Genomic DNA, 16,928 nt, shown 5'->3' on the forward strand with positions numbered 1-16,928 from the left:
GTTAAGACCTCTTCGTGATTTTTTTTTTTTTGTAGCAAACATATCTTTTATGTTTATTATAGAATGTTTTCAAAATCAAGATTCACTTTTTGGCAATGTAGATTGGCAAATATAAAAGTGACAATAATGTATGTGGTCACATAATCACGTTCAGAGGTTCAGTGGGTAGGGGTGTTTGAAGGAAGGAAAGGGAAGAGGAAATGGTGTTATTATTTTATAATTTCAAAAAATAAAAAGATAGGTATACAGAGAAGAGCCCCAGAAGCCCTTATCTCTGCACACTTTCCCACTGCCCCGAAAGCTCCATCCGTTAGCATTATTGTACAAGCCACTGCTTCCACTGCAGTGCTTTCTCCCCTGGTCATCTTTAGCACAGATACTTGTGTTAAATGTACCTTACGGATTTATTTAGCCTGTCTCCTAGTGTTGGTGTTTGCATGGTGCCTGCCTTTTCAGGGAGTGAACGATGTCAGTGTCTCATCTGGAGTTAAATCTTGAGTGCTGGCTCTTCTCTTCCCTCTGCCTGTTCAGATCTGTGTCTGTCAAACAGATGTGTTCTGTTTCCCATCACCATGCCCCTCCGTTGTAGCACTCATTAGGGGTGGTTATTTCTCTACAGCTCTCATTTTATATCCAAGTAGACCCATCCATCCAAGGGCTTGTTTTCCTCCAAGTTTTTACTACCACAGTATCGCTCTGGCATGTTACTACAAGTCATACCCAAGACCCCAATCTTAATGTACTTTCCTGGCAGCCATTCTGCTTGACTGTGTTGGAGTCATGTTCCATTAAATGCTCTCTTGCTGTAGTTGATTCTTGATCAGTTGCTACTGACTCTGCCAAGGCATGTTCATGAAGTTCAGACCGCTTAAAGGCTTTTGGTGGCTTCCCTTCCTCCTAGAAATAGAGGCAGAATTCCCTAGGAACAGCAGTCGGGACACCCTGTGACCTGTCCTTCAGTAACTTCATCCTTCCCATTGGCACTGCCTTTGCTGTCATCAGGAAGTTTCTTTCACCTCAGGCATGAACTCTGTTCTTGCTCACAAGATCTTTGCATATTGTAAACCATCCTCCCAGATCATCTCTAAGTCCCCCTTTTTTAACCTAATACCTATGCGTCCTTTAGATTCAAGAATGAATGACAGATCCTCTTTCCGTGCTATGTCAGCACGGTTTTAGACACTCAGTCTCATACACCCTCTGTCCTGGGGCCTCTTTAGAACTGCACTATCCCTGAGCATGTGATTGATTGTTTATGTCTTCCAAGCTCCAAGCTCGTTTGGACTATCATGTCTATTTTATTCAGCACAATTCATAATATAATGCTAAAGTTCATACTTACATTGCTATCTAAGAAACACTTGTAAAATTTAGTGACCTTGATGCAACAATTTTATAATGTTCACAAGTCAGGGATTCTGAAAACATTCGTGTGGCTACTCTATCACAGTTCAGCTGTTGGGGCTAAAAGCTCTCTTGTGAAGTGACTTGGTTCTCAGCTCACATCCATGATGTCCCAGGGCTCAGTGGTCTCTGTCTTGCCACTTACTCTCAGCTTCCCACACACCACACACTTCTTCCACACACCAGGCTTCTCATAGCATAGAGCCTCAGAAAATTGATACTTCTTAAGTAGTAACTAGCTTTGAGTCAGGGCAAGAAAGTGGTCAGACCAAGCAAGAGCCACATTCAGAACTGGGGCATATCCTTAACCTCTGTGTGATAGTTTGTATATGCTTGGTCCAGGGACTGGCACTATTAGGTATGGCCTTGTTGAAGTAGCTATGTCACTGCGCACATGGGCTTAAGACCCTCATCCTAGCTGCCTGGAAGTTAGTCTTCCACTAGCAGCCTTCAGATGAAGATGTAGAGCTCTCTGCTCTGCCTGCACCATGCCTATCTAGATGTTGCCATGCTCACATCTTGATAATGGACTCATTATTCCCAATTAAATGTTGTCTTTTATAAGACTTGCCTTGGTCATGGTATCTGTTTACAATAAAACCCTAACTAAGACACTCTGCTATATTGTATTGTTTGAAGAACTCACATGGCCTATCCAAAAGATTAAAAGATTAAAGATTAAAATCCTTTTTATTATGGGAGAATAACCAACTTTCATTTGAGAACATCATTTGGAGTAGGAGGAATTATTATGACACATTGAAAAATACTGTCTAAAATATACCCATACTTAACTTATATTTGTTGTCTACGATTTAAAATTATTATGTTGGGGAGGTCAGGGCACCAAGATGGCAGCATGCACATCGTGTATGGCTATGGGCGGGTGCCTGCAGCAGGAACTGAAGAATTCATCTATAAATGGTTCTAAGAGCAGGACAACCAGAACTGGTGGCCTCCCACTTGCCAGTATGAAGTGCGTGCCATTGTCAAACCTGCACATGGATGTCCCAAAGGATCTGACCAGACCTACGATAACCACTTCCGATGAGCCAGACACGTTGTACAAACGCCTGTCTATTTTAGTGAAGGCCCATGACAAGGCTGTATCAGACAGTTATGAGTACTTTGCCGTGCTCGCTGCTAAAGAACTTGGCATATCTATTAAAGTACTGCCAAAAAAAAAAAAAAAAAAAAAAAAAAAAAAAAAAGCACTTCACTCTTCTCAAGTCGGTGCACATCTTCAAGAAGCACAGAGTCCAGTATGAGATGAGGACGCTCTACAGATATTGGGTGTTAAGACATTTGACAGAATGCATAGCCAATGTCTACCTAGAATATATCCAGTGAAACTTACCTGAAGGGGTGGCCATGGAAGTAACAAAGACAGATACAGCAGTTGCCAGAACACATCAAGGAGCCGATGTGGGAAACAATTCCAGAGGAGAAAGAAGAAAGCAAGTCAAAGCCTCAGGGCCAGCGGCTGTGCAGGATCTGAACTGAGCATGTGTTCCGTGGAGAGCACCCAAGCCAAGGGGAGTCAGGGCCACCCGCCCTTGCTCAGTTGGGGCCTCATGCCTGGGCAGCCAGGCGGAAGCAGGCTGGGTTTCAGGAAGAGCCACTGTATCTGTTCTTTATACCAGACTATGCTTGTGTTCTGATTTGAACAAATACTGGCCAACTTCTGTATAACCCGAAACAAAAGAACCAGACTTAAACACTTGTGTAGCACTGCTGACTTCTTGTTAGCTTGTGCTAATTTTATTTTATTTTGTTTTTATTTATTTAGCCATCCATCCATTCATTTTTATTTCTGGAACTCACAGAGATCTACCTGCCTCCCAAATGCTAGATTAAAAGTGTGTCCACTGTGAAAACAATAAATAAATAAATTAATTAATTAATTAATTAATTAATGAAATCTTTATGTCTAAAATGTAAAGTGTTACCTCTAATTTTTTTTACTGATTATGTTCTCATTGATCTAAATATCTAGCATATTTAGTATAATTGATATGGTGGATGTTAAAATACATATGTTAACTGATTTTATATCTATTGATTAGGGGCACATTTAAGTACTTCTTAATCTATTTAAGAAGCGTTTAGAAGTGTTACTATAACATCCTGATATTAAGAATGTAAAGGCTCACATTGTTGGGCTGGGGAGATAGTCTAGTTGGTAAAGTTTTTACCTTGCAAACATGAAGACCTGACTTTTATCTGTGGAATCTATGTAAAAATAAGCTAGGCATGGTGGTTTCTTTTTGTTACCTTAGCCCTGTAGAGCAGCGGTTCTCACCCTGTGAGTCGTGGCCCCTTTGGAGTATAGAGTGACCCTTTCACAGGGCCCACCCAAGACCATCTGCAAACACAGATATTTACATTATGATTCCTAACAGTCACAAACTTACAGTTAAGAGGTAGACACAAAAATAATTGTATGGTTGGGAGTCATCATGCCATGAGGAACTATATGAAAAGGTCACAGAAATTAGGAAGGTTGAGAAGCACTTCTGTCGAAGCAGACTAATGCTGCTTCCTGGCCAATCAGTATAGCCTTTTCTGATGAACTGCAGGCCAGTAAGAGACTCTCATAAACCAAGGGAGATGAAGCCTGAGGAACAATACCCAAGACTGTCCTCTGGCCACCAGAAATGTGTGTGTGTGCACTCACACAGACACGCACACATGCACTCTCTCACGTACATACTCACTCAGGAGCGCGTGCACCTTGAACCATAAATATTTTAATCTCTCCAGTGAATTACCAAGATATTCCATTTATATCTAAAACTAAGTAAAGTAGCTGATTTATATAGTAGGAATCTGCATTTTTTTTAGTCAGTTACAATAAAAATAATGTGTTTAAACTTTGTTCACATCTATTGTTTTAAAACATTGTGTGATGTTGCCTTGCCTAGAGTTAATATGAAGCAAAAATGTCCTAAGTCGTGAAAATAATATTCACATACGGGCTAAGAAATTCACTTGTATTTTTAATATAAATAGCTTGAATTTGATATTATTGGGAGGAAAAGAAATTCAAATGACAAAGTAAAATTAAGTGTTCTCTTTATGAATACTCAGGAGGAGATAATTGCACGGAACATTTAAGCTATGATAGTGTTTGGAAAAAAATCTCAAAGGTTTTCCATTTTGGTAAGTGCTGTATGGTGAGCTACAGGTACACCACTTTCATAAATTAGTGGAATCCCTCCCTTTCCCCTTGAACATATTTATGGAGGCATCACTTTTGCAACAGCCTAGAGTGCTATGAGTTACACACATATATTTTACATTATTTCATGAGGCATTGAAACCTCTAAGGGGGAGAATCTAGAGAGTTGAGGTTCATTTGTGACAGGCCTGACTGACTCTAGTACACTGTCCCAAAATAGCCTTTTGTTTTCCACTGGAATATATTACATATTTCAAACTATACATGTTTATCACACGTTTTCCTAGGCTGGCCTTATTTACAGATGGTTTGAATAAATTTTTCTGCCTTTTCTCAGAATTTGCATGGTTTGTAGTTAAAAGGCAGCCCCTGTTTAACAGGAACTCCATTCTCCAGAATGCGAGTTCTCCAAGCACAACAATATTGGCATGCTCCCGCACTGGAGTTAGCTGCTCCACTGCAATTTATTGATGGTCAAAATAGTCCCATTTGTGCTGAAAACCCAAACATGTCTTTAAAAGGAGACAAAAGTCGCCTGTTCTGGTGGCTATGCATGCTGACAAAGGCTGTAAATTAACATTTAAGTATACTCTTTTATTGCACTATGGATTAAAGAGTGGTTTCCTCCTATGTGTATAACACATTCCGCATTGAAGCAATTATCCATTTTAATCTTTTAAGTAACTTCAGCTTTGGCACAGTTTTCATATTTTCCTCTAATGCCACACACAAAGATAAATTAAACCCACCCAGAAATGAGAACTAATCCACTATATTATAGGACTGTGTATGTATGTGTATGTATGCATGTGTGTATGTGTGTATACATATATATAAGATGTATATTATATGTATATATTTGTGCATGTGTGTTTGTATACATATATCTATATATATAGTTATACAAATATGCAAAAACATGAATATTTTATGTAATATTATGTACTTATGTGCATATAACTCTTTGATGTAATTGTTAATTTTCATTTCTTAGTATTTTTTTTTTACACATCCATTTATAAAATGTCTCTTCTTCACCTATAGAAAAAAATTGGATGTGGGGAGGGGAGCTGTTACCATTCTAGAAGGAAAATGGTAGCCTTGGAAATATGATTTGGTTTAAATTCTGACTTTACATATAAGAACTTTGCAGTCTTTGAATTTCAGTAAACTTCTGTGTCAAGTGATGACTTAAAAAAGCAAACCAGCAAGTTATAAGAATTAATTAACGTGGTAAAAGATGGCTAGCCACTGTCTCAATGAGTTGATGGTAGTGTTTCAAAATCATTTCTTTTATAGTTTTCAATTTTTAGTAATAAAAGAAGTTTATTTGAAGTGTCTCCATTTATTGGGATCAAAAGCAAAAAAAAAAGCTGACTCCGAAGAACTGCCAGACCACCCTATAAACAGTGCTGTGTGAATGTACTTTTCTCCCTTTATAGTAGACCTGGATGGTTTTGACCATAGCTAGGTTTTCACTACCTCCCATGTAGCCCCTGTCTGCTTACGCTTCATTTCTGACCCCACACTGTTCGTTTCAAACCTCGACCGTGCATTCCCAGACATCCTTTGCAGAGGGCTGAGTCTCTGCCACCACTCCCCTCCTTTGTCCTCCTGCTTCTTCAGTCCTGAGGGGAAGAAGAGAGAACCTCAACAGCAAATGCGAACTGGTCTCCTCAAGGCATAGCACTAGACACTGCTCTAACTCATCTTGCTCAGTAAGTAGCACCATGATGCAGAAGTGGGTGCACCGGCCCTAACTCACCTCACCCACAAGAGCTTGGCTCTTAGACAGCATCTCTAAAGACATCTGTAGTCTTTAAGCAATTTAGCCACATCTTTGTGTGGATTCCACGTGTTCGTTTTCTCCCCTCGCCTCCCACATTGTGGGGTGATCAGGTAATCGGCCAGATCCTAATGTCAGCTACCTTCTAACTCAGCTGCGCAGAATTCATGGTCTTTTTTTTTTCTGAAGAGTGTAGAAGTTGATGAATGGCTCTGCTGAATCATTTCAGCTCACATTCTTCATTACATCGTCTCTTCTACTTGACTTGGGAGGAGTCACTGGCCAGGACTACTCCTTGAAGAAGCCTGTATCTTTTCTTCTGTGTGGAAGGGCTCCAGTTCAAGAGCCATCCCCTTGCATTCTTCTTCAATAGGAACACTTTCTATGCATCCTGTTGCTTCCCGTTAAAGTCCAGAGGAACTCAGCCATCTTCTACTTACCTTTAAATGGAGTTCTTCAAGACTCTGGACAAGTGGCTAGGACCCATTATTTATGATTTCTGAGTGTGGTGTTCTTAGTATTTTCTTTATGTGTTGATTCATAACAAATTCTCGGACATTAGAATAAAGATCATTAACCTTACTGAAAAGTCAAGTCGATAGAGCCACACAAGCCTGCCCAGCTGACCACCAGTACTGAAGGTAACAATACAGTTAAAGCATGATGAACAGATAGATAGGTACTGTAACAGTAAAAAGCACTGGAGTTTAAAAAGTTCATAACCTCTAATGGAACTGGTAAGTGATTAAATCAGAGAAAATTGTTCTTGGATCTCATAGCTTTTCCTAATAGAATAATGTCTAAAAGCAATTACGACATATGCTGAATATGTATTTTTTATTCGTATGAAATTTTACTGAATGTTTTCAAGATGAATGACTCCATTTTCTCTGAATAGTAGGAAGAGCAATGAAGAAAAGGGAAGAAAAAAATGTGTGTGGAACAAACTGTTTCAAGATTAATGTCTCTTGCCACTACTACTACCACTAGTACTAGTAGTAGTGGTAGTAGTAGTGGTAGTAGTAGTGGTAGTAGTAGTAGTAGTAGTAGTGGTAGAAGTAGTAAATAACTCTTCAGGAAAAATATAATATGCCCCCCCCCAAAAGGCTTATCCCTGCCTTTTAAGTGAACATAATCAAATGAATAAACATAAGGATTAGATAACTGAATATCTTTCTTTTGAGTTGAAAAAACAAATAATCACCAGATGTGACTGTTACTGTTGTCAATAGACAGAAACTAGAACCCCCTGGGAGATGGTCCTGTGGGAGCTTATCTTGATTGCCTTAATTAAGGTAGAAAGCCTCACCCACTATGGGCGGAGTCATTCCCGGGCTATGACCTGGGACTGAAGAAGTGCAGGTGGGCTGCAGCATTCACCCTTTGCCTTCTGCTTTCTGATTGTGGATACACTGTTGCCAGCAACTACGAGCTCCTGCAACCAGACTTCCCTGTCAGGTGAACTTTAGCTTTGAGCGGTGAGTCAGAGGAAACCCCCTCTCCCTTCTGTCATTTATGTCAGAGGATTTTATCACCACTACGAAAAAGTAAGATGCTAGGGGAGTTGCTACTTGTAAGCTTCAACTTGCCGGTTAGTTATTCATTGTTTTGTGTCTTAAGTAGTGAGCTGAGCTTTTCTCTTTCCTTGTCTCCCTACAGGCGACAGCCCGTGAGCCCTCCTCCACCACCACGGCCAATTTCCCCACCTCATACTTACGGCTACATTTCAGGACCCCTTGTCTCAGATATGGATACCGACGCCCCAGAAGAGGAGGAGGACGAAGCTGACATGGAAGTTGCCAAAATGCAGACCCGAAGGCTGCTGTTACGTGGGCTCGAGCAGACCCCAGCATCCAGTGTTGGGGACCTCGAGAGCTCCGTCACTGGGTCCATGATCAATGGCTGGGGCTCAGCCTCGGAAGAGGACAACATTTCCAGTGGACGCTCCAGTGTCAGTTCATCGGATGGCTCCTTTTTCACTGACGCTGATTTCGCCCAGGCAGTTGCTGCAGCCGCGGAGTACGCGGGCCTGAAAGTGGCTCGCCGCCAAATGCAAGATGCTGCTGGTGAGTCCTCAACACCCTTCCCCAAGAGATGCGTGTGTTAGTCACTAACCTTGTCCCTATTGTGTTTCCTGGGTGAAATAATCCTCTAGCTTTCTCCTTTTTTTACTGCCTGTGGAAAACAAACTCAGGAATATGACTTGGTTTGATTATTTGTTAACAAAGACGTTTCTAATTATTTATTTTACTTTTATTTTATAAATTCCATATAAGGTGACTGATGGGAAGCTGATCATAATGTTAATCATAGCAAATGTGTACATATATTTACATGTGTGTTCACATATATGTCTGCATATATGCACATATGTTATTTCTTTAAGGTTTAATTATATCCACCAAAATGAACTTTGTGCTACTATGTACATATTTTAAATGGTTTTAATGCAGAAAGTCACTAAAATGAACTTCATTTTGATAGTTCTATTTAACCTCTTATATTAGTCACTGGGATCACAGTCCCTGATGGAAACTCCATCAGGGAGAAAGGTTGTGCTTGGACCCAGTGAGGAAGGCAGGGTCGACAAGCTCAGTTCCTGGTAGGTGCTCTTGTCTGTGGCTGTTCACATTGTAGTACAGATGAGGCTGAGAATCCCGCTAGAAACAGCAAGGGGTTAACCTCCCTCCAAAGGCCTGGTTCTTAGGACACTCCTCTGCCAGCCAGACCCTAGTTTATAAAGGTTCCATGGTCGCCAGGGCAGAACTACCAACCAGAAAACAAACACTCATATGAAACTCTGTGGAGAGACAGTGAAACCAAAATGCCTCTTTATGCTTCATATCAGCTTAACTGAAAAGATGTTTGAAATATGCATACATCTCCAAGCATAAATGTTTCATATTTCTAATCTAAAAGTTGAAAGAGTGAGTTAATATAAATGCATATTACTTTTTTCTCATTCCCCCTATCATTGCTGGAGCCTAGTATAATGAATGTACTTATTTTTAAATCATTTTTACTTAATTCCTCCTCTCCACTCTTACGTAGAGAGGAAATAGCATAAGAAAGAAAATAATTGAATTTTCAATAAATGTTGTATGGTCTTTGTGTGGAATGAATATGTATATGTGTGTATATATTATGAATGTATATATTGTGTGTGTGTGTGTGTGTGTGTGTGTGTGTGTGTGTGTGTCTGTACTTGTGTCTGTCTAAATTTCTGGTAGCCAAGAAAGCATCAATAGTTAAGAAAAACAATATGGTCAAGAGAAAAGAAATATATTCCAGGAAATGCAAAGATCATCACAAGTCAAAAACTGCCACCTGTTTTAATTTTCACAGTTTAGGGACTGTGACACTGGTAGCTTCCCTGGCTTATATAAGATAACTGCTCATTACAGTTTATCAGTGTAGAATCGAGTTAGATAGTTCAGTGACAACACAAGGCCATCTCTCTACATTATTCATTGTGTGGAAAAAGATATCTAATATTTATCAACACATTAGCACAAAATATGTATTTACTTCAGGCCTAAGTTTTATAAAATTCAACCAAACCAATTCTTTTTCCCAGTAGCAGCTAAACGTAGTAATACATGCAAACCTAATTATCTTTATTAATAAATAAATAACATATATATATGCTTCACCTTAGTTTGTAATCCTCTATTAAAAAAATAAGTACATGAAATTAAGCAGCTCAAACCACTATTTTCAGATTGCATTAATGGCACGTTTCACTTCATTAAGTCAACGAAACATAGGAATAACGTTGAAAATTCATCTGTAACCAACCTTATGCCTCAGGGTCTATGAGTAGTAGATGGCCTTATACAATAGAATGAATAATGGTTTCCATCTCAGCCCTAATTCTCTATTTTCATGGATATGTAACTTTAATTGTAATAGTCTCCATCATAGCTAAAGAGAGTTGGGTTTAATATTTTATTGTATTGTAATTTCGTGGCACTTCTGGTTTCATTTGGCTCATAATTATAATGAACTAAACATGCACTGGCCTCTGCCTATTAACAGTATTCTTTTCAAGAAATGGCGGTGCTTATCATGTAAGTTGGAGTTAATATGAATGGATAACCCAATCCCATTGCTTCTCACTTGGCTGCATTAATGTCCATTATTTAATGTGCCTCAGTTAGCACTTTTAAATGTGTCAATTTCAATGTATGTGGCTTCTCCTGTTTATAGCCAGAGGACATGTCTGATTCCCAAGTCTATCTAAAGTTGTTTGTGGTTCAATGGAAAACAGGGATTTGGGGATGGAATTTCTAGAAACCAGAATACTGTAGGTCAGCATAGCACTGAAAGCCTTCCAGTTCCGTTGGCGATGAAATAGGTTATACCTTGATGCTATAATGCATCATCTCCATAAGCGAGGGGATTCACACTCAAATTGCTGTATCTGCTTAGTAAATTAAATTTTTACCATCATCTGGCAATGTTGTCTCTTCAAAAATAACCATCCTTAACATGCTGGAGTCATCCATGGGGCCAGTGAATACTGAGATTGACAAATATCTTGAGGCAGAAAAGACATAGAAGTATAGTTAGGTGAGACTATGTATGTGAGCTAGATGAATTTCAGAGCCCTTCCAAAGAGAGTGCCCAAGAATGTTAAGTTATTAGGGTTCTACCTTCAAAGAATACCATAAACAGACAATTGAAATAAGGAGTGTAACTAATCCAGGTCATTTTTACAACATGAATTTGTTAAGGAGTCCAATTCTTCTTCATCAGAAAGTAGCAAGCACTGAGTGTATGATACAAAAAAAATAATAGCAGTCTTATTTTAAGAACATTTTAGTGATGATAGCAAGAAAACATAATTACATTGTTCTCCTTAAAGAGGATCATGAACTTCAGCCAAATAAAAGTCCTGTGGTTTTTACCAAAAGAAAAAGACTATGGCTGCTTCCAGGGTGTTTTCTCCAGCTAGTATAAATAGAAGGAGAGGGGAGCTCTTTATTTGGTGGGTGTTCAGTATGTTTTAAAATTAGAAATTGTTTCTAGCATGAGTGTTTCGCTCTGGCTGCTCCTGTGGCATTAAACATTCATTGATGAGTCTGCCTCTGGCTTTCCTCCTCAGGCCGTAGACACTTCCATGGCTCTCAGTGCCCTAGGCCCACGAGTCCTGTGTCTACAGACAGCAACATGAGTGCCGCTGTAATCCAGAAAGCCAGGCCCGCCAAGAAACAAAAACACCAGCCAGGACATCTGCGCAGAGAAGCCTACGCAGATGGTAAGTCCATTGAAGCCTACGGAAACATCGAGGAGGCTAGCCTTGCTTCCCCATGTCTCTGTGGCTAGTGAATGGATTCACTGACATTAGAAATCGCATTAGCATTCACAAAGAGTAGCCTTGTATTACTTACAGGAGTGGAATTCTTCCATCTCTTGGCAGCCGTCTTTAGCCTTTGCAGTCTTCTAAACAGCTGGTTATTTAAGAAATGAAGTCAGTGTTTTTTCTTTTTTTTTTTTTTTTAATATATTTTGTAGCGTCACACCGTGGCCATGACACTCGCTGATGTCGTAGCATTGGATTAACCTTTGTCAGCTGCACTGATCAAACCTCCAGGATATCTCTATTTCCTTCATCTCATCCTTTAAAAATAATTCTGCTCTGAAACAAAGGCCAATAAAGGGAGGGCCTGGAATTTTTTTTTTTTGCAACCACGGTGGTTGTGCCGAAAGGCACCTCCAGCCCCCTTCTTAGTGCCTTCAAGTGCGATATGGACCCATGTGAAGTGGGAACACTTGTATTCTCGAGGGGGCAGAGGGAGATAAGACAAACATTGTGATGTTGTCTAGAGAAGGCCTTTAATGAAAGTGCCTCAGGTGGCCCAGCATTTATTAAAGCACCACCACCTTCTCATTTTATAAAACAACCCTTCGGGCTTTATTGGAAATTCATGTAAGATAAATTCTCTCAGACTCACCCATCTTGTCCAGTTTTCTGAACTTGCTAAAGGGGCGGGGGGCGGGGCGGAGGACAGCGTCCCAGGCAGTTTCTGCAGCCACTGGCCTATTAGGACTTTCCTTACCATGGCAGCGGGTTTTCATAAAGGCTATAGCATTTGCTATTATCATCTGAAAGCTTAATATTACAGATCCTTATCCAAGGTTATGGGGAGGGGTTTTGGGGGGTATTTTTCCCCAGGAGTCTTGCCACTTGACAGAAAAATTTAATACAAACTCACAGCGTGATGAGCACAAGTCATTTTGTGAGGAGCGCTTGGTTGTCCGAGCTGTTATCTGAAGTTTATTCTGAGTATTTTCCCTCACGAGCATCTATCTGATGTTAGCCTACATTAAATACTGGCATGACACAGCACACCTGGGCCTCCCGGCTTCTGCCCAGGCCTCTTTTGTCAGGGAAACTGAGCTGTCAGAATATTATCTGATTTTGAAGGGTTATTACAGCAGCTCTGAGTAGGTTTGCCTCTGTGACGGGACAAACGCTAGGTGTAAATCCTCAAACTCTACAGGCAATCTTACATTTATGGGACCCCTGTAATGGCATTTTACAAGTTTTATTGCTGGTTTATCAATGTTTATTATCTAGAAGACAGGAGTCTTCACTGGAAGGCTGCTCAAACGTCAAGCCTGGATGTAAACACATCTAAATTGAACTCGTGTGGAAAAATCTGGCCTAAAACTTTGTGTAGATGTTTCTATCCCTTATTTATGTATATGTGGAGAGGAGCCTGGTCATGCCTTCAAGAATGCTTTAATAGTGAAGGCTTGCTAGGTTAATGAGCATAGGATCACACTTATATTTCATGCCATTCTTAGGAATTATGAGCTGTATTTGTCTCCTGCATCCTACAGGACTTGCTTTGACATATTTAAAAACTAAATGTGAATAGCAACTAATCCTCAGATAAAAAGAATTAAATTGAATGAGAAAGCACTCAAATTATTTTTTATTTAATTTCAGGACTACCAAAGAACGATATTAAAACACATTTAAAGCTAAAAAGTTAATGTGAAATATTACTTGGATTTTGAATAGCTCATTTCACAAATGTAGTTATGCAAATGATCGGTGCTTACTCCAGTGCAAAAGATAATAATGGTTTTCTGTAATGAAAATAAATAATGGAGAAATAAATAAAACTGGTTTTAAATTATAGCTTTATCTTCCCTTCAACAGAGCAAACTATCTATCCTTAAATTATGATTACTAGGCTTTTTGTCAACCCACTTCCGGATTTTTTTTTGAAAAAGCTGTATATTATTTATACCTCCTAAGATGGATATTATATTTAAAACCACAAAATTCAGATCTTTGTTAATGTCCCAATCAAAGGAAATACAGACTGTCAATTACGCTTACGCTTTCTAATTCTTGTACTCAAACACGGGACTTTGTGTTCCCTCTCCCACGACCTATGCCCCAAACCTAATGTGTGTATACTCTTCATAGTCGCTCTGAAATAGATACAAAAGTGGTTTTCTCAGAAAGCAATTTCATTAAATTATTATCCTGCATTTAGATAATAAATCTGAGGGGCTGGGGGGATGGCTCAGTGGTTAAGAGCACTGGCTGCTCTTCCAGAGGACCTGGGTTCAATTCCCAGTTCCCAAATGTCTGTACCTCTACTTCCAGGGTATCTGATACCCTCTTGCAGATATACATTCAGGAAAAACGCTAAAGCACATAAGATAAAAATACATATTTTTAAAATGAGAATAGGTCCACAGATCACATTAAGAAGCATCCCAGCAGGAGATATATTTATTTTTATAGTATGTTATAAAAGATTAATGGGGAGAAGAAAGAGGTTGCGTTGTCTTTGATTAAAAATCGGCATTAAACATACGAGTAAAGTACAGAGTAATTCATAGGTTTTGTTTGTTTGTTTGTTTCCCTTTTTGTAAGCACAGGGTATTCCCTGCTGGATGAGTTTGTTTCTTGAGTATCAGTGTTGAGAGCTGTGTTCAGAATGGACAACATTCTTGAACCTATAGCATCTTTGCTTTACAACTATCATCCAAATTTTGATTTTTCCCAGTAAATTATTTTCTAAAGCATCCAAAAGAATAAACAGGACCTCATTCGGAGTCAATAAAGTGTTTAAGTTTTGAGGATTCCTCTCAGCTAGTCTTATCTGTAGTTTGATGTGTCCTGAAACAGTACCCCAGACTTTACACATCAAGCAACACACTGCGGTGCCTTCAGAGCTCCGGAGGGGCAGGTGTGAGGTGGAGGTGTGAGCAGGGGTGCATCCTTTGGAGGCCCTTCCTCCGGTGTCTTCTCAGGCTCCCCTCAGCCTGCAATTGTTCTTTAAGCGGTTTTTATCAGAGTGTTAGTCTTAGTGGATTGGCTGCCAGCTAGTAAGCTCTGCTTCTCAAAAGATTCCAAAGGCAGTCACATTCTTGTATAATGGACATTGTGGCTCTGAGTGTGGTATTTGACCGGGACATGATGCACAGCAAAAGAGCGCACCAGCCGTTCCGACATCATGGCCATGCCTTGCCCTGTAAGTAAATACAAGACTTCAGGAACACCCAGAGAACACTTGCCTGCGAAGCAGAGTGCCACATCCTCCGGTCCTACTCACAGCATTGATTATTTATTTATTTATCTCGTGTTTGCCATTTTCAAGCTTAACGCAGATGGAGGATAGGATTAAAATATATGAATATTTATCAGCTGAAGTCTGTGGAGTTAAAGTACATTTCTAAGACCTTCTAATAGACTCTTTCCTCCCCCCCTTACAATCCTCCTAATAATTTACATACTTCATTTAAAAACCAAATCTATAATATTTCTCTAGTCCTCCTTTTCATAAATTATAAATTCACCACCCTCTTTAGAATAATGTTATCTTGACTTGATTTATCTTTAATTACAAGGTCTTGGGACTTTAAGCAGTTACATAAATAGAGTGTTGGCTCTGTCTAGCAAGTTAATGCTGTGCTGGCAGATTTACCTATGTATGTGTTCCTATGTGAAGGATAGTTCCTATGTAAGGGATAGTTTGTTAGCTGGGGACACTTGGAAAGGGATAAAATGTTAATAAGATTATACAAGGAGAGATGGAGAGATGACTGAGAGGTTAAGAGCACTTGCTGCTCTTGCAGGAGACCCAGGTTCAGTTCTCATCACCTATGTGGCAACTTAAAATAATTTGTAACTCCATATCCGGGTGATTGGATACCCTTATTGGCCACCAGGTATGCACCCGATGCTCGTACATATATGCATTGCAAAACACACAGGTAAACATCTACAAAAATATCCTTTTAAAAAGATTGCATGAGATTTTTTAAAAACTAGATCCATAATTTCCTCATTTCAAAATTCTATTTAAACTAATGCATAAATTGGGGAAAAGCTCTACACAGCAGTAAGGGAAAGAGAACTGTTCATGTACAAGTAACCTCTATTTTAGCTTCATGATTATTTCATAATACCTGAGGAATAGGAATTTATTTAACAGTCTGTTTATAGAGCATATGAAACCTGCTAGTATTTCATCAGTTAGGTACAGAAGTTACAGTTCTTAGCATGGTCACTGGGTTCTCTTTTTAACTGGAGTTACAGACAACATCTATCTAGAATATCCAGTAATAGATCTCCTTTTAAACTTCGGATTCCTAGGACTCATCTTGATCTTATGATAGCAATAGTTTTAGTCTTCCATGCCCTGAAGAGCCCAGATATTTTGTTATTTAATGAAAGTGACAGTCTCTTGCCTCCGATAATGTGTTTGCAGTTGCAAACAACAGAATAGGAGGATCCTCATGCCCTTTGCCTACAGGTGCGTTGTATTAGCTTCCAGTGACTCCACCTTGAGTCTCGTGGTTTACACCACTGACTCCAGTCTATTTCTTAACTCTTTCTTGCCTTCTTCAGTTTCAATTTGTGTATGTGATATGCCAGACAGATATTCTCCTACTGAGATAGATCTGCAAATAGATCTTTTCCAACAAGTAGCAGGGGAGGGAAGACTTGAATCCTAAATACTTATCTCTAAGTATTGCCTTGGGGCTGGGCGTGGGTGGCAGCCTATAAACTCAGCATTTAGGTGGCAGAGGCAAATGGTTTTCTATGACTTCAAGGCCAGCCTAGCCTACATAGAGAGAACCCAACTCAGAAAAAAAAAAAGAAAAGAAAAAAGAAAAGAAAACACAATCTGTATTGCAAAAACTCCATTGAAGTCATTAACAAAGGGGGAAAATCTGTGCTGTGGTGACTGGCCGCATGTGTGTCAGAATAAGGTATTAGGGATCTAAGAATTAAAAGAAAATTGTTCTATTGTCTAGACTTTGGCCACAGATGTGTTGAGACTATTAATGGTATACTATGGCACAGTAAACCATGACATACAGTAATAAACTTTTTTAAAATGAGGGATTTCCTAAAGAAAACAGCAAGATGTTTCTTTTTTTACAGCGATATACAATGTATTCTCATATCTTGGCTTCAGTCACAGTGTCAAAGAAAATTGTTTAGTGTCACACAGCACTCGTCTACTTCAGTTGTGTCTGTATGATAGGCCTAAAAACCTGATCATGGACCTGAGGTGT

General features: G+C 39.4%; 1 protein-coding gene and 1 pseudogene across 11 annotated transcripts in view; both read left to right on the forward strand.

Moving 5' to 3' along the window:
* Robo1 (roundabout guidance receptor 1) overlaps positions 1-16,928 on the forward strand; it is a 1,018,630-nt gene that overhangs the window by 987,673 nt on the left and 14,029 nt on the right. For all 10 annotated transcript variants that reach the window (XM_031364239.1, XM_031364236.1, XM_031364243.1 and 7 more), the window contains 2 exons: positions 8,031-8,437; positions 11,479-11,631. In XM_031364239.1, the coding sequence (XP_031220099.1) occupies positions 8,031-8,437; positions 11,479-11,631 (560 nt within the window). The remainder of the gene's footprint in view (positions 1-8,030; positions 8,438-11,478; positions 11,632-16,928) is intronic.
* Positions 1,782-3,119, forward strand: LOC116086058 (annotated as a pseudogene). The gene has a single exon (XR_004116798.1). The product of XR_004116798.1 is annotated as a 28S ribosomal protein S10, mitochondrial pseudogene (transcript).

The sequence above is a fragment of the Mastomys coucha genome, unplaced genomic scaffold (assembly GCF_008632895.1).
Source record: "Mastomys coucha isolate ucsf_1 unplaced genomic scaffold, UCSF_Mcou_1 pScaffold12, whole genome shotgun sequence".
NCBI lineage: Eukaryota > Metazoa > Chordata > Mammalia > Rodentia > Muridae > Mastomys > Mastomys coucha.